Consider the following 18,674-nt stretch of genomic DNA (forward strand, 5'->3'; position numbering starts at 1 on the left):
GTCAATTCAGTTAAGAACGTAAACATACAATGGAATTCAATCTTATAAAAGTTTGCCACCTAACCTAGGCAGCTTATGATTCAAGACAAAGCAGAGCAACAGGTCTCTTCCATTAAAAATATAAATAATTTATTTTGATGGGTTCATCCTCTGAATACATGTTCTTTAAATTAAATGACTACTGAAATATTACATTATGTTTTCATTTAATAAATTCTGAGTAAGAATATGGTTATTAGGAGATAGTTGGCTTCAGCTCCTGGAGTATGGTATTCTTTTCTCGCCACCAAAAGTAGCAGTAACTAAAATTAGGCTAGTATGAGTATCACTTCAGTGCTGTAACTCACATCAGAGTTACAGATTCTTCTAGTGAAGGGAACATAATATTGTTTACCTTTGTCAGTAGAGACAGAAAGATAAACTGGAGAGTACTGTTTCTGTTTCCTGCAGATGGCAGCATTTTGCCTTCTTGCAGGTATTCCAAGGCTCTACTGCATTGGGAGGCATCTAATTATGTTTTTCTCCCACCCCCAACCATCTGTTTTGATTTTTTGACTAAATAAAAATGTCTATTATACCTAATTCATATGTTAGCTTCTTTTGACAGTTCTTAAAATCATTTTGTTTCAGCACAATGTCTTCACAAAGCACCATGGGTGAATCAAGGCATCTTCCCTGCTCTTCCCTGCTCAATGGCAATATTTCTAGACCATTTTATTTCATTTTTGTTGTTGCTAATAAAACAGATTTTAGCTATTCACAACAGACAAATATATAACATTGAAATGCTGCTAGTGAGATATTTGGGTTCCTGATTTGCTTGGGTGAAGCAGTATTAAGGTGAGCCTCACAATTTTTTGAATTTGTAGAGGATAAGGAGGTACATGTTGCAATAGGGATGAAAACACATATTTAGCTGTTAGTCAATCAGTGCACAACACAGAATCCCAAGTCTTCACATTCAAGGAAAAGATGGGTGATTGCATGCCTAATCATTGTTCTTTGTCTGTATAGAAGAAGGTGAAGAATGTCCACAGTTTCAAAGCAGGTTGCTTATGTAATCCTAAAACTGGCTATCTTAATGTTCAACATCCCAAATGCTGAGTATAAATGGTTGCCACCAGTTGTAACCAACCAGCATCTTTTATTTGGTTCATTACTAAGAAAAATGAGTGCTGCATATAGGCAGCTGCTGAACTTTGGCATGCCTCTTCTCTCCTTCCTAACGACTCAGTGTCTGCTTCTTGTCATGTGTGACACTTCCTTGTGGAAAACTGGGCACCTCCTTCAGTACCACCTTTCCATGCTCAGAAAAAGGCATTACATTGCTTAACTCTACTGCTTGTAATGGCAAGCAGCATCAGTATAGATTTTAAGAAAGAAAAAAATGTGAATTTATTTTTCAACAACAACAGAAGTATGATTCTTCTACCAGCTGAACTTCCAGGGGACCAAAGCTGAAGATAATGAAATTAAAAATTAAGTGAAGGGGTGTGTGTGTGTGCAAAGTGCTTTAAAAAAAACCCTGTGCCTGTGCTCAGGAAAAAGGAATAGTCTGGTGAGAGAAAAGGGAGAAGAGTAGAAGTGACGCATCTTCTTTTTCTGGACCCTATCATGATCTGCCTGCCAGTGTGAACAGGAAATAGAACCATCCAAGTCCAAATTAAAATGGAAAGTTTTATGATAGGGTGGAAGGTTCATTAAAGTTTACAGCCAATAAAAAAAACAGACCTATCTGGAAAAAGGCCTTTATCTGGAAGCATCAAGAGATCAGTCAAGGGTAGAGGGTGTTCTAATACAAAATATTTTTCTTCCATGTTAAGCAGTATCACTGAGGATAAAATTGTGAGGTGTCTAAAATTATAGAAGTGACAGGGCAGGGGTCTTTGTATTCAGAAATTGCAATCCCAATGGCTTAAAAAAATGGGGGGCTTATTGATTGGGTGGGATTACCAAACACACAAATCTCTACTTAAAAGTAATTGGGATGTGTCTGGAACTCAGTGCTATACTTGCTCAAAATGTTATTGATTTCAGGAACCCATCAACTGAAGTGCCCCAGGCTTAAAGCTACTTTTAGTGGCTCTAAGGGATGTCACTGTAGTGACTGTAAAAATTGTGTACAATTCAAAGAATTTGTTAATTGGACAAATAAGGAAAGTAGATCCTCCAAGATTTTTACAGTTGTAATACAGTAAGCCTGTAACTTTGTTGTTGTTTAGTCGTTTAGTTGTGTCCGACTCTTCATGACCCCATGGACCAGAGCACGCCAGGCACTTCTGTCTTCCACTGCCTCCCGCAGTTTAGTCAAACTCATGCTGGTAGCTTCGAGAACAATAACCAACCATCTCGTCCTCTGTCGTCCCCTTCTTCTTGTGCCCTTCATCTTTCCCAACATCAGGGTCTTTTCCAGGGAGTCTTCTCTTCTCATGAGGTGGCCAAAGTATTGGAGTCTCAGCTTCAGGATCTGTCCTTCCAGTGAGCACTCAGGGTTGATTTCCTTAAGAATGGATAGGTTTGATCTTCTTGCAGTCCATGGGACTCTCAAGAGTCCTCCAGCACCATAATTCAAAAGCATCAATTCTTCGGCGATCAGCCTTCTTTATGGTCCAGCTCTCACTTCCATACATCACTACTGGGAAAACCATAGCTTTAACTATACGGACCTTTGTTGGCAAGGTGATGTCTCTGCTTTTTAAGATGTAAGCCTGTAACTTACATGCATTTAACTTGTGCTCATTCAGCTTTACGTGCTTGGCAATTTTTTAAAAAATAAAATAGAAAGGGGACAGAAAGGGAGTGGGTATCTAGGGGGAAAGTCTTTAGCAATTCCATTCACCATTTCCCCCAATGTTCTTTTGATTATACACGATTTTGGCTTTAGGCGTGATCCCTGGAACGTAGCCCTCACATAAGTTGCAGGCTTACTGTACCACTAAAGGAATCAAATATGTGTCTCAGTGCCCCTGCAATACCATGTTTGTGGTAATGGCAATGAGATAAAATGAGGATATATGAGCATAAAAGCTGTGTTAGGAATTACAGAAGAACCAATTTTGGGTGTAAGTTTTTAGTTGCTAAGCTCTTGTAATGTTGACCTGCTGGAATAAAAAGACTTCAAGATGAAGATGAGCCAGAAGTTTCTGGTCCAATGGAGAGGCCTTGAACTCCTGCCTTTCCTTCCATTATAGCCTGATTGAATGGCTGTTCTAGATGAGAGTTGAAGGAAGCATCTGATGGAGCTGGTCTCTCAGCAGTGTTTTAATCTGTTTGGGAAACCTCCACAGAAGCAGCAGGCTCCCTGATACCCTTCAGTACATGGGAAGGCAGCATATATGTCAGGCATAGGCAAACTCAGCCCTCCAGATGTTTTGAGACTACAATTCCCATCACCCCTGACCACTGGTCCTGTTAGCTAGGGATGATGGGAGTTGTATTCCCAAAACATCTGGAGGGCCGAGTTTGAGGAAGCCTGATATATGTGATGGATAGTGGTGGAGCTATTTAGCCACCTCTGCTTTTTCCACCTGTGATTCTGATTATATGAGCAGGAGAATGCCTGGATAGTGTTAGGGAGACAGTAACTTGCAATAGGGCTCACCCAGTGAGTTCATTTTGTAATTGGAAAACTTATGTCTTTGTTCTTTAGAATGCTATTCACACTGATGCTGTGAATAAGGTAAAGGAGCACTAGCTTTTCACACATCAGTTACAGGAAGCCCACAATTCTGGGCTGTTACTGGTTAATTTTACCTAAGGGAGTTAGTAATTCATTTGTATTGATTGTTTTATTGACTTCTTTATACTGTAATCAAATTTTCTTCTTCTAAGGTCATTTCTCCCTTTGACCTTACAGTAGATTTCTTAGTAACATAGCTGGCTTTTCCATGTGCTGCTGACTCAGATGTTTTCTGTTCAAACTAGACTTATTAATTAAGTGGCTACTTTGAATAGCATTTAATTAAAATCTATTTTTGTATGAGAAAAGTACCTATAAACCCAAATTCTTTTCTAATAATTGCTGATTCGTGCAGTTATTTGTCCTATTAACATGAAAGTGGAACCACTCTGAAACTACTTTGCATGCACAATGTGCTATCACCTGCTGTATTTTAGCTCACTTGTCCTTCAGATTATTTGTAAAAAGGCACTCATCATTGCTTGGCAAGATATTTGCATGAAGCAAAACTTGATTTCCAGTAGTTTCACTTTGTAAATATGTTGGGTTTTCTTTTTTAAGTTAATACAGTACTCAAGATCATGGCAAACTTACAGTCATGAATATTAATTGAATGCATGGTTACGCCATGGAAACGGAATTGTTTCATTCAGTTGAAATGCAAATACCCTGTTATTCATACTAAATTTGGCCACTATAAAATAGTAATTTATTATTTATATCCCCTTCTGTCATGACCAGAATCCAATGAGATACAAATCCACATTCATTTGCATAACCTTTCACATTTTGAAAATTTAATTACCATAATTTGATAACCCGATCTTTAGATTGAAGGCTTGTAGAACAGTTTACATATTCTAAAATAAAAAGTAGCTACTGAAACTGAAAGTGCAGCAAAGTCAGCATAAAATCTGAAAAAAACTAAAAGTTCTAATAAAAGGCCTAAAATGGGTGGAGGATGTTTGGCTATACTGGAGGGCTGCAGGTTCCCCCTACTCTGCCCTAGGCAAAAGAACTTTTAGCACTACAGAAAACCCTTACTAAATCTGACTTGCTAGGTGACCACAATCCAGCCTAAAGATACTATTGGCTTTTGGATCAGCTACTTTGACCAGTTTCAGTTGTTTTGCTCTATGAATCCTGACATTGCTATTGGGAGCAAGCACAAACGTGTTCCAACTAATTAAGCCAATGGAGAAAATGTGTCCAAATTCAGGGGGACACAAGTAATGGTATCATGAGTAGGAAAATGTCCATCCTGCAGTTAAGGAGGCAGTGATTGAACTCTTAAACTTTCCTAGTAGACAATCTCAACCTATGTTCCTTCTTAGGAAAACAAATTGGGAATATGGTTGCTGCACAATTCTAGGCATTATTGGATAACCTCATTTCTTGACCTGTTTTTAATCAGGGTTTCAGCTGACTGTGGAACTAAGACAGCTTCGTTGCACAAAACTATAATACAGCGGTACCTCGGGTTAAGTAAGTACTTAATTCGTTCCGGAGGTTCGTACTTAACCTGAAACTGTTCTTAACCTGAAGCACCACTTTAGCTAATGGGGCCTCCTACTGCCGCTGCGCCGCTGGAGCACAATTTTTGTTCTCATCCTGAAGCAAAGTTCTTAGCCCGAGGTACTATTTCTGGGTTAGTGGAGTCTGTAACCTGAAACGTATGTAACCTGAAGCGTATGTAACCTGAGGTACCACTGTAATAACTTAATTAAAAGCTTTAATAAACTGGGTGGTGAGAAAAATTAAAGTTCCAAAGGCCTCCCCAAACAGTAGGGTTACCCTGGATACTGTCGGCTATGCTTGAAGTAGCAGTTACAACCTGAAGACTACTATGAATACAAACCCTGACACTCTGATAAGTACAGTGGTGCCTCGCAAGACGAAATTAATTCGTTCCGCAAGTTTTGTCGTCTTGCGATTTTTCCGTCTTGCGAAGCACGGTTTCCCATAGGAATGCATTGAAAATCAATCAATGCGTTCCTATGGAAACCGACTTCAGACCAGGTCCGGGGACAGTCTGTCCCCTGACCTCTTCTGAAGGCTGGGGGGGGGGCAAGGGCTTTTCTTCCCACCCCCAGCATTTTAAAACCCCCCGGGACAGCGGAGGACTTCTCCGGTGTCCGGGGCGATCTTAAAATGCTGGCGGGCGGGAGCGAAGCCTCCGCTGCCGCCCGCCAGCATTTTAAAAAACCCCGGGACAGCGGAGGACTTCTCCGCTGTCCCGGGGCGATTTAAAAGCCCCTCTTCTGAAGGCCGGCGGGGGGCGAAAGTCTTTACTCCCCCCCCCCCGCCTGCCTTCAAAAGCCGTCCGGGATAGCGGAGAAACGAAGGCTGGCGGCGGGAGGAGGTCTCTCCGCCCCGCCGCCAGCCTTCGGAGGAGGTCCGAGGACAGTGGGGAAGGCGCGCTGCGCTTCCCCGCTGTCCCGGAGATTTCCCTATGGGCTTTCGTCTTGCGAAGGAAGCCCATAGGGAAATTCGTTTTGCGAAGCGCCTCCAAAACGGAAAACCCTTTCGTCTAGCGGGTTTTCCGTCTTGCGAGGCGTTCGTCTTGCGGGGCACCACTGTATGGGAAAAGATGAAGGAATCTCAGAGAGGATGGTCATGGCAAGCAAAGGCTCTTGGCAAGTGGCACAGGTTCACAACAGAGAGAGCTCTGTGCTGATTCAGACTTGGCACAATTTAAAACTGGATTAATTTGAACATCCAACAGATATTCTTCAAATTAATCTGATTCCAAATTAGATAGGGAGATTTGATTTGTTGGTGATGTGAACTGGTCCTGAAACTTACAAAGTTACTATGAAGGCTTGGAATTTATACAAGATACTCTGTATGTTTGATAAGCTAACTTTTACTGACTGTAGGGCAGATTTAAAGTTTATGACATCTAAATTATTTCCACATTTGAGCCAAAATGCATTTGTTTTCTCTGCATGGCTCAGTGGTGGGACAAGAGTTTGTTTGTTTGTTCCATTTCCTATGCCAAAGGCTTGGCTTGGTCAAATGCAAAACTGAGGTCCTTATTAGCATCTGAACTCCACAAAACCCTGTTCCTTGTTCTGGTGGTGCTTGTGGGGGTAGCTCTTAATGGTAGAGATACAGTGGTGCCTCGCAAGACGAAATTAATTTGTTCCACGAGTTTTTTCGTCTAGCAAATTTTTCGTCTTGCGAAGCACGGTTTCCCACAGGAATGCATTGAAAATCAATTAATGCGTTCCTATGGTCAAAAAAAGTCCAAACAAAGCCAAATTTGGTACAACAAGAGTTTATTAAGTGCTCTTTAAAGTCACACATACTGTAAAGAGCATTTCAAAATTCAAACCCAGAATTTTTTTTAAAAAAACAGCAGAGTGGCCCAATGGTCACAGAAAATCATAAAAATGCAGAAAAAAAACCACACAAGCTTCCAGATTCTGGTAACCTGAGGTACCACTGTAATAACTTAATTAAAAGCTTTAATAAACTGGGTGGTGAGAAAAATTAAAGTTCCAAAGGCCTCCCCAAACAGTAGGGTTACCCTGGATACTGTCGGCTATGCTTGAAGTAGCAGTTACAACCTGAAGACTACTATGAATACAAACCCTGACACTCTGATAAGTACAGTGGTGCCTTGCAAGACGAAATTAATTCGTTCCGCAAGTTTTGTCGTCTTGCGATTTTTCCGTCTTGCGAAGCACGGTTTCCCATAGGAATGCATTGAAAATCAATCAATGCGTTCCTATGGAAACCGACTTCAGACCAGGTCCGGGGACAGTCTGTCCCCTGACCTCTTCTGAAGGCTGGGGGGGGGGGCAAGGGCTTTTCTTCCCACCCCCAGCATTTTAAAACCCCCCGGGACAGCGGAGGACTTCTCCGGTGTCCGGGGCGATCTTAAAATGCTGGCGGGCGGGAGCGAAGCCTCCGCTGCCGCCCGCCAGCATTTTAAAAAACCCCGGGACAGCGGAGGACTTCTCCGCTGTCCCGGGGCGATTTAAAAGCCCCTCTTCTGAAGGCCGGCGGGGGGCGAAAGTCTTTACTCCCCCCCCCCCGCCTGCCTTCAAAAGCCGTCCGGGATAGCGGAGAAACGAAGGCTGGCGGCGGGAGGAGGTCTCTCCGCCCCGCCGCCAGCCTTCGGAGGAGGTCCGAGGACAGTGGGGAAGGCGCGCTGCGCTTCCCCGCTGTCCCGGAGATTTCCCTATGGGCTTTCGTCTTGCGAAGGAAGCCCATAGGGAAATTCGTTTTGCGAAGCGCCTCCAAAACGGAAAACCCTTTCGTCTAGCGGGTTTTCCGTCTTGCGAGGCGTTCGTCTTGCGGGGCACCACTGTATGGGAAAAGATGAAGGAATCTCAGAGAGGATGGTCATGGCAAGCAAAGGCTCTTGGCAAGTGGCACAGGTTCACAACAGAGAGAGCTCTGTGCTGATTCAGACTTGGCACAATTTAAAACTGGATTAATTTGAACATCCAACAGATATTCTTCAAATTAATCTGATTCCAATTTAGATAGGGAGATTTGATTTGTTGGTGATGTGAACTGGTCCTGAAACTTACAAAGTTACTATGAAGGCTTGGAATTTATACAAGATACTCTGTATGTTTGATAAGCTAACTTTTACTGACTGTAGGGCAGATTTAAAGTTTATGACATCTAAATTATTTCCACATTTGAGCCAAAATGCATTTGTTTTCTCTGCATGGCTCAGTGGTGGGACAAGAGTTTGTTTGTTTGTTCCATTTCCTATGCCAAAGGCTTGGCTTGGTCAAATGCAAAACTGAGGTCCTTATTAGCATCTGAACTCCACAAAACCCTGTTCCTTGTTCTGGTGGTGCTTGTGGGGGTAGCTCTTAATGGTAGAGATACAGTGGTGCCTCGCAAGACGAAATTAATTTGTTCCACGAGTTTTTTCGTCTAGCAAATTTTTCGTCTTGCGAAGCACGGTTTCCCACAGGAATGCATTGAAAATCAATTAATGCGTTCCTATGGTCAAAAAAAGTCCAAACAAAGCCAAATTTGGTACAACAAGAGTTTATTAAGTGCTCTTTAAAGTCACACATACTGTAAAGAGCATTTCAAAATTCAAACCCAGAATTTTTTTAAAAAAACAGCAGAGTGGCCCAATGGTCACAGAAAATCATAAAAATGCAGAAAAAAAACCACACAAGCTTCCAGATTCTGGTAACCTGAGGTACCACTGTAATAACTAAATTAAAAGCTTTAATAAACTGGGTGGTGAGAAAAATTAAAGTTCCAAAGGCCTCCCCAAACAGTAGGGTTACCCTGGATACTGTCGGCTATGCTTGAAGTAGCAGTTACAACCTGAAGACTACTATGAATACAAACCCTGACACTCTGATAAGTACAGTGGTGCCTTGCAAGACGAAATTAATTCGTTCCGCAAGTTTTGTCGTCTTGCGATTTTTCCGTCTTGCGAAGCACGGTTTCCCATAGGAATGCATTGAAAATCAATCAATGCGTTCCTATGGAAACCGACTTCAGACCAGGTCCGGGGACAGTCTGTCCCCTGACCTCTTCTGAAGGCTGGGGGGGGGGCAAGGGCTTTTCTTCCCACCCCCAGCATTTTAAAACCCCCCGGGACAGCGGAGGACTTCTCCGGTGTCCGGGGCGATCTTAAAATGCTGGCGGGCGGGAGCGAAGCCTCCGCTGCCGCCCGCCAGCATTTTAAAAAACCCCGGGACAGCGGAGGACTTCTCCGCTGTCCCGGGGCGATTTAAAAGCCCCTCTTCTGAAGGCCGGCGGGGGGCGAAAGTCTTTACTCCCCCCCCCCCCCGCCTGCCTTCAAAAGCCGTCCGGGATAGCGGAGAAACGAAGGCTGGCGGCGGGAGGAGGTCTCTCCGCCCCGCCGCCAGCCTTCGGAGGAGGTCCGAGGACAGTGGGGAAGGCGCGCTGCGCTTCCCCGCTGTCCCGGAGATTTCCCTATGGGCTTTCGTCTTGCGAAGGAAGCCCATAGGGAAATTCGTTTTGCGAAGCGCCTCCAAAACGGAAAACCCTTTCGTCTAGCGGGTTTTCCGTCTTGCGAGGCGTTCGTCTTGCGGGGCACCACTGTATGGGAAAAGATGAAGGAATCTCAGAGAGGATGGTCATGGCAAGCAAAGGCTCTTGGCAAGTGGCACAGGTTCACAACAGAGAGAGCTCTGTGCTGATTCAGACTTGGCACAATTTAAAACTGGATTAATTTGAACATCCAACAGATATTCTTCAAATTAATCTGATTCCAAATTAGATAGGGAGATTTGATTTGTTGGTGATGTGAACTGGTCCTGAAACTTACAAAGTTACTATGAAGGCTTGGAATTTATACAAGATACTCTGTATGTTTGATAAGCTAACTTTTACTGACTGTAGGGCAGATTTAAAGTTTATGACATCTAAATTATTTCCACATTTGAGCCAAAATGCATTTGTTTTCTCTGCATGGCTCAGTGGTGGGACAAGAGTTTGTTTGTTTGTTCCATTTCCTATGCCAAAGGCTTGGCTTGGTCAAATGCAAAACTGAGGTCCTTATTAGCATCTGAACTCCACAAAACCCTGTTCCTTGTTCTGGTGGTGCTTGTGGGGGTAGCTCTTAATGGTAGAGATACAGTGGTGCCTCGCAAGACGAAATTAATTCGTTCCACGAGTTTTTTCGTCTAGCAAATTTTTCGTCTTGCGAAGCACGGTTTCCCACAGGAATGCATTGAAAATCAATTAATGCGTTCCTATGGTCAAAAAAAGTCCAAACAAAGCCAAATTTGGTACAACAAGAGTTTATTAAGTGCTCTTTAAAGTCACACATACTGTAAAGAGCATTTCAAAATTCAAACCCAGAATTTTTTTAAAAAAACAGCAGAGTGGCCCAATGGTCACAGAAAATCATAAAAATGCAGAAAAAAAACCACACAAGCTTCCAGATTCTTGCAAACCCCTCCCCAACTGTTCCCCCAGCCACCCACCACACAGAAATTCAAATCCAGAATTTTTTTAAAAAAAACAGCAGAGTGGCCCAATGGTCACAGAAAATCATAAAAATGCAGGGGGAAAAAACAAGCTTCCAGATTCTTGCAAACCCCTCCCCAACTGTTCCCCCAGCCACCCACCACACAGAAATTCAAACCCAGAATTTTTTTCGTCTTGCGAAGCAAGCCCATAGGGAAATTCGTCTTGTGAAGCAGCTCGAAAAACGGAAAACCCTTTTGTCTAGCGAGTTTTTCGTCTTGCGAGGCATTAGTCTTGCGGGGCACCACTGTATAATGAATTAGAAAATAGGGAAAGAGCTAATAAATATTTATTATGTTGTGGTCTAAACAAGATTGTCATAATAAGCTCTGTTTTCCCTTTTTATTTTTTTTTAATGCTTCATTGTTTCTTCACCGTATCCTTTCTGCTCCTCAGTTCCCAACCTCCTTCCTGGAGTCTTCTAGTCTCCTGTGTGCATGGATAATGAGGGAGCTGCCGTTACCTACTTAATAATCTTTGTAAAGCCCCACTTTATGCATAATTCTCGCTTTGGATTAAGTGGTGCACAGGTCTTTTCCTTTCCTTTACAGCTGTTAAGAGTAAAATAGGACTTTTTTTTCTTATTCCTTTCTGGATCCTTAGTTTAATTATCACTTCTTAGTAACCAGAGAAGTATCAAGATTCAGGAAGGCTGAGATTGCAGAGTTGAAAGAGACCATTGTGAGTGAGCTGAGTTCAAGATGGGAGGGCAGCTGAATTCATTGCCTCTCGGGACTGTCTTTGTGGTGGGAAGTCACTTTTGTTCTCGAGGAAAATGCCAGGGGATGGCTGAGCCTGGCTGGTTTGAAAGGAGAGAAGAATGCCTCATAATTTATAAATTATTTATCATCCCTTCTTGTAGAAGAACCATTTGATGGCAATATCCCAGTGAAGCAGGTTGATTGAGTTAATTGAATCTGAGCGTAAGTGTGCAGGGCTCGATGACTTTTTTGTACCCTTTTTTTAGGTTTTTGCCACAGAACTAATGGAAGGAAGTGTAATTTCTAAAGACTTTGAAAGAGAGCTCTTGAAAGTACTAAAAGTTGGCAACCTCCCGCATGTGAGAAGGGGTTCAGTGTTTCCTAGGATCATACCCTTAAATAGTTTCCTTTTACTGTATCATTCCATGTGTTTAGGGAATCTATGGACATAAATGCACCTCTGCCAAGTGAAATGTGCCTGTTTTTAGTCCCTCATATGGCTTCTTGCTCAACCTGGCAAATGCTTTTGCTTTGTAAAGAGCCTTTCGAAGACCTAATCATTTTTATGTACATGCAGCATAAAATCTTTAAAATATATAGCAAAATCGAAAGCCCCTGTAAGTTCACTGAGTCTGATTCTCAGATAAGTATACATGTGGTTTTTTTATTTAGGAGGTCATGGTGCTGCAAATAGTTCTGATTGCATCTTCGTCAGAAACATGTGAGGTAGGTTAGTCTGTGAAATAGTGACTGGCCCAAGGTCACCTAGCAGACCTCATGGTTGAGTGCTGATTTCACTCGTGTGACCTTCCTACACTTCACTACACTGGCTCTCAGCCTTAATTTGTAGATCTGTTTTTCCATTTGCCAGACACACTGAAAAAGCACAGATGTCTGTCTGTTATCAGTGTCTTCTTTTTTTGGCGTGGGGAGGACTTTTCTTTTAGACTTCTAATATTTGAACACACCTCCTTATTCCCCCCTCCCCCCGATGGATTTGGGAGCAGAGATTTCCTGAGATTTCCACCGCTGGTGTTTTGGGATTGGCCAGTTATGCAACTTTCTTGACTTCATAGTATGTATTATAGTATGTATATATTTTGATAAAGCATTGACTAAACCTTGGAACAGCCTTCCATGAAATTTAGAAAAGGTTGAATCCAGCAGTTACGTTAATAGAATTTAATTTCAGAATCACTGGGGCTAGACCGGTTGATTAGTGATGAATAGATAACTCAGGAACATTCAGTTAATGTCTTCACCCTTGAACTCTTCCTGTAAAATTGCATTCTAAAATGTCATTCATGTTACTTTTTAAAACCACATTCAGAATCATGTTTTGAACAGCAGCAATAGATAGTATAAAAGTTTTCAAATTCTTTACATAGTGCAAGAACGATTCCTAAGGAGTCTTTGTAGCTTAATTTGAGGAGGGCGGAAGGATGTTTCCAGTTGTTTCATGGCTAAAATCCTTTAATGTGATTCTGATTGTCATGGACTAGGTCAACTGGAAACATATATTCAAAGAGGGCAATACAATGGGCTGGGGGGATGGGTGGAATGCATGCTGCAGGCACACCACATACAACTGACCACTTATGCCTCTCCTGAAATGTCAAGCAGTTCTATGTAACATGTACAAATCCTTAAAACTAGCAGCATTGCATTTGTAATTAACAGCTGAGATAAGTTTTGGTATTGACAACATCTGTACAGCTGAATAGAAACAGTCTTTTCTAACATCTCATCTCAAATGGGTAATTTTACTGATAAGAGAGTATTATGGTGATCATACCTTCAAAGATTCAGTGTGTTTCGTTCACATTCCCCAAACCCTTTGGCCCCTTTCAAGGGTTTCTCCCCCACAGCACCATCTTCGAATTATGGTATTTATCTTACTGGGTTGCTGTTTTCTCGATAGCAGGATAGAGAGTTGAGGACAGGAGGATCTTCTTCCTCCTGACCATTTGCTCAGCTATGCACATAATCCGATCTAGTGCTGGGTCACATACTTTTCTCTCTAGCAAATATTGTAAAACAAAACCAAAAAAACTTTGTGGCCTTATTGCATTCATTTTCCAAAGCAGCGTGTAAGAAAGGTTGGTATTATGCCTGTTGATAATGAAAATTGCACACGGAGATGAATTGCCCCCCAACTCAACAAGTGTGTTCCTACAGCTAAGAAGTCAAGGATTTGAACTCTGGTCTAAGTCCATTCCTTCAGAGTACATTGTTAGAACAATGTGGCTTAAGTGTACCACTTCTGATTTTAGCTTCTTAATCTTCTACCTGTGATTTAGCAAACAAGGCGCATAGGCGATTCAGCCTCATTTAACGCAAATATTAGTCTTCTTGCTTCATGATAGTGCTTCTGAAACCAGCATAGAGAAAACTATTCATGAAGTATTCCTTCAGCATAGAGGGAGTTGCATGCATGGTAATCTTCCGTATAAATGAGGAAAGACAAATATAGCTGTTTTTATATATATATATATATATATATATATATATATATATATATATATATATATATATAGATGATATAGATATAGATTAGATAGATAGATAGATAGATAGATAGATAAATGTTTTTTATCATTATTTTGACTGATAAGGTGGTGGATTGTCAAAGTTTAACTAGAACCCATTATTTACTGTTTAACAATATTATAATCCTGTTTGTTTTGTATGTTTTCTTACATGTCTTTGAGTTAATGGAATCTTACATTTCTTTAAGGTAAAAACATATTCAGACCTGCATGAAGTTCCCGTTTTTTATGCTGCATAGGCTAGAGACAGGGGCCAATGAATCTGTGTGCTTTTATATTGTTTGACTTCTACAGTGATGCTCAACCAGATGAAATCCTTTCCAGGCAGTCAAATAAATGTGTGCAAATGATCTTGGGTTTGAAATTTTAAGTCGCAATCCTATACATGTCTATTCAGATGGAAGTCCCCATTGAGTCTTCTCAGTTAGTAGGTATATAACTGCAGCCTTAGCATTTTTATACTCTTTGGTAGTCAGTGGGTTTTGAGGAGTGCACTTTCTGAAGCTAATTTCCCATTAATTTATGCTAAAAGTAGTTTGTGACATTAAATGCCAAAACTTTGTTCAATTTTCAGACCCTTCAGAACACACAACATTGTCAAACAGAACTATTTTTATTTCTCCTAGATGTCATCTTGTAGAAAAGGTTTATGCATTTATTTTTTGTTCTGTGTACCAGTGATTTTTGAAAAATCCACTGAGGCTGGGAATGTTTCCCAAGAGCACCTCCTTCTGCATGTGCTACTCCATAGATCTGAACCTATGTGGCCTCCTTTGGAAAAGACTGGGCAGGCAGGCCCCTGCTGTTGGGGTTTCTTTGGAGAAGTGAGAATTCCTTTCAATGTCAAGCCAAGACATTGCTTAGCCTTCCTTTGAAAGGGCAGACTGACTTCTTGAGCCTCAGCATTCTGTTGCAGGCATGCCCTGCTGAGCACATTGATGCTGCAGTTAGCATTTTTCTCTCCAAATATTGTAAATCATTTCTAATGGAAGGAGATAGATGTTTTCATTACAAAGGCTCTTTGCCTAGCCCGTGAAAGAGATTTTTTTTTTTTACTTACATGTCTAGGTAACGTGTTAAGCCATATAGGCTTAGTAATTAAAGTACTTTTTTGTAGCTTCCTTTAAGTTAGCTTTAACAAAGCATGTGAAAGAAAGAAAGAAAGAAAGAAAGAAAGAAAGAAAGAAAGAAAGAAAGAAAGATGGTGTGTGTTACCCTTCTTCTTTGCCACCAAATTTGTGGTTAATGGTGGGAAAAAGGGGGGGGGGGAGATGTATGACTCGAAAGCAAGGTGATGTGAAGGAAACCCCCGTCCCTGCATGTTGGGAACAATTAAAATGCAATCCTTAAGAGCTTGCTAAGCATAAATGTTGGGAAAGAGGGGGGCAGGTTTGGAAAGCAATAGTTGAAAGTCTCGCTGTCCCAGGCAAGTTAAATTCTGTATATTCATCGGAGAGGGTTATACAAAGCATGGCCATGAAAGCACCCACTTCATATTGTGTCCTGTGGAGGATTTTGAAGATCCTTTGAGAATAATGGCAAGGGAAATCACTTAAAATTACTCATCTTTCTTTGTGGAGTACAACCTGGCGTGGTAGGAGAGGGAGGGGGAAACTGTTGATTATTTGCTAAGGGGAGGGGACAGAGAGGGAGACATGCACGCATGAATGAATGAATGCTGAAGCAGAAATCTCCATCTTGCTTCCATGCAAACATGAACAAAGATTGGCTCTCCCCCCCCCCCCCGCGCGCTCTCTCTATGTTGTAACTGGCTGTTGCAGACACCCGCATTATGTTTCAGAAGGAAGCTTTCAGGTTCAAGGACTGTTAATGGTTTCTAATCGCTAGGACGTTCCCTGCAACTCTGAGCTTGCTCTTAAAGAAGAAACAAAAGGGGGGGAGGGGTGAAAGCAGGAGGCAAAAAGTTAGTAAGGGTTGCAAGGACTGTTGGGGAAGCTCTGGAAATTAGTTTCTTGCATTGTACCCTTGCTTTCTATGGGATCCAAACTGCAGGAACACAGGAGGCTTTTCTGAAATGGTGGTGTTTATCAATACAAAGCTCAAATCGTTAATCAAATTTTTCAAGAAAAAGAGTAAGTAAATGTGGCTTTTAAATCTGTTTAGATATTTTGCAGAAAAGCTAAATCATGTTGCACAGATTTTAAGTAATGTGCTTTAATTTATTGAATTGCATAGCTTTTTTACGTTGCCATACTTTGGAGGGCGTAGAAGCAGTTTCTTTAAAAGGAAACTGCTGAGCACCTGCACTTTTTGTTGTTGTAAACTTTTGAATCCCGAGTCTGCTAATTTTCTTGGGTCTTCCTGAGAAAAGTAGGGGCCCCTTTCATGCAATAAAACCATTGCAGAGCTTAAAGCTTTTGTTTAGGTAACTTGATTCAGGTAGTAGATTTGTGTGCTGTAATGTTTATCCAGCTAAAATCTTGTTGAGCCCTCAACTCCACCAACTATTGTGGACATTCAGAGCCAGCTACAGGCAGAAACCTCTGTCTGGATCCTTTGCTTTATTGCACTGTCACAAACTTGCAACAAAACATTTTTTCTCCTAACACCCAGAATGATTATTGGAACAGTTTTGAACAGCAAGCTGATCTTTCTTTAAGTTGCTACTAGTCTGCATGCATGTTTTCTGTTAACAACGATACCCTTCCTCTTGCCCAAAACAAAATTTTGGGTTAAGAGCCTAGAGTCCTAGGTACTTATTTCCGGGGGGGGGGGGGGGGGCTCAAGATAATTCTGCATGTAGCATCTGTCACCTTCCCTGTAAGTTATTTTATCCCTGGCAGTAGTTTAATACAGCTTTAATTTTTTCTGAAAGGCTGAGAACGATTGCATTTTCTGTTCATTATCTTTAGACTTTGACCTCTGATTAGGAAGGACAGCAAAGACAGTCCTGTATCATGTCAGCATTATCTACCTTGCCGCATGAAATGTTCCTGATCATTTTCAGTGTAATGAATGTAGGTGCCCATAAGAGTTCCTCAAGCGCATCCCGCTGAGGATGTGCTTGATGAGCTCCAAGGGCAACAATGTCATGTTCATGCTCTTCATAAAGGAGGGACTTGTACTTAGATATAGCATGTATATAGCAGGCATAATACGATATGAACTAGTACATATAGTTGGCTCACTGTGGCAAAAGGCAATGGTTTTCCCCCCATTATAAAATGTTTTTGTATTTCCCTCCATACTTCTTTAGCATACAGAACTCTTATTGTGTAGGAGCATGTTCTGTGACCATTGTGTGCAATAGCAGGAGACATTGATACACTCTCGCAAGTGCCTCTCATCTTGAGTCATCCTACATGTGGTTAAGTCCCCCTTCCCTGATATCTAAATGTTGAGCTCATTGCTGGTTTTTTTTGAGCAGTTTGGACTTTGCAGAGGTAGTGCTGTTTTAACAAGGCAAATAATAAAGTTGAAAAATCTCTTAATTCAGGGCAATAAAGGGATATGGTCTCAGTAATGAGCAACTAAGAGGCAATGAAAATCAGGCAGGGCAGTGAGGTAGTGACTATAGTCTTGGGTAAGTTCACATAAACTTAATAAGTGCTTGGGGTGGGGGCGTGGATGCACAGATGTAAGGTTTGTGCTTGGGAGAGCTAAGAGCAAAGAGAATATCATGTGGGCTGAAGGCTAAATACTGCCTGGGTGATAATACAGATCTCCCCTCCTTGACACACTTATCACTTTCCTTTATGGCCACCACAGAAAAAGGCAAAATGCTACTAAAAATTGACCTTGGTGATGTAAGCATATGTGTGCTTTAATTTGGCACAAGTATTTCCAGGTACAGTCGTGCCTCGCAAGACGAAATTAATTCGTTCCGCGAGTTTTGTCGTCTTGCGATTTTTTTCGTCTTGCGAAGCACGGTGTCGGGAAAGTTTTGGAAAAGCTTCAAAAACCTCAAAAAAAGGCTACCACACTGCGTTCTATGAGTTGCTCCTCGAAGTCAAGTCGCAACTGTATTAACGGTGTTAAGAAAAAGGAAACAAACTTGCAAGACGTTTCCGTCTTGCGAAGCAAGCCCATAGGGAAAATCGTCTTGCGAAGCAGCTCAAAAAACAAAAAACCCTTTCGTCTAGCGGGTTTTTTGTCTTGCGAGGCATTCGTCTTGCGAGGTACCACTGTATTTCTGTTAGGTGGTATGGGACAATATGAGGGTAGAAAGGAAGAACTTCCACAAGAAACCAAAATGTCATCTGAAGGCAGCAAAAATACCACTGTTCTGTTTTTGCAGTTTGCTATATGCAACATTAGGAATGCAACCCAGGTTACTTACTTCATTTAGATTTAGAAATTGTGGGTGGTATTCCAACTAAGTGGGAGACATATTTTAATTAATTGGGGCATTTTGAGTACCACACTGCACTTTTCTCAGTGTGGTACTCAAAATGCCCCAGTTAATTAATTTTCTCCTTAAATTACAGTATTAGCAGCATCCTTTTCGTTTCTCTTCTAAGTCTTTCCTCATACCGTTATCATACAGTTACTCACTATACACCTTTTTTGTATAAGCAGGCCACAAGTAAGAACCCATTATACAGATAAGAAACAAGACCTATAGTAATTATCTGGGGTGATGTTTCCCATTTCGCCACCTGAGGTGAAACGGGAAAGTGTAACCCACCTCTGCTTCCACCAAAGCATCCCTTCCTTGGGTCATGTGGCAATGCACAGCAAGATATTGTGAGGTGTGGGCAAGATTGCGCCAGAAGCTGCCACTGCTGCTTCTCCACT

The 18,674-nt window shown here is 41.7% G+C and overlaps 1 protein-coding gene across 8 annotated transcripts in view; it reads left to right on the forward strand.

Annotated features, from left to right (window-relative positions):
* Positions 1 to 18,674, forward strand: part of NHSL1 (NHS like 1) — a 148,259-nt gene that overhangs the window by 85,335 nt on the left and 44,250 nt on the right. The window contains exon 1 of one of the 8 annotated variants that reach the window (XM_077925945.1): positions 15,701 to 16,009. The exons of the other annotated variants lie outside the window; for them this stretch is intronic. Coding sequence (XP_077782071.1) covers positions 15,952 to 16,009 — 58 coding nt within the window. The 5' untranslated portion in view covers positions 15,701 to 15,951. Of the gene's footprint in view, positions 1 to 15,700; positions 16,010 to 18,674 lie in introns of those variants that run through there. 8 annotated transcript variants of the gene reach the window in all.

This window comes from Podarcis muralis, chromosome 3, assembly GCF_964188315.1.
Source record: "Podarcis muralis chromosome 3, rPodMur119.hap1.1, whole genome shotgun sequence".
In the NCBI taxonomy this organism is placed as follows: Eukaryota; Metazoa; Chordata; class Lepidosauria; order Squamata; family Lacertidae; genus Podarcis; species Podarcis muralis.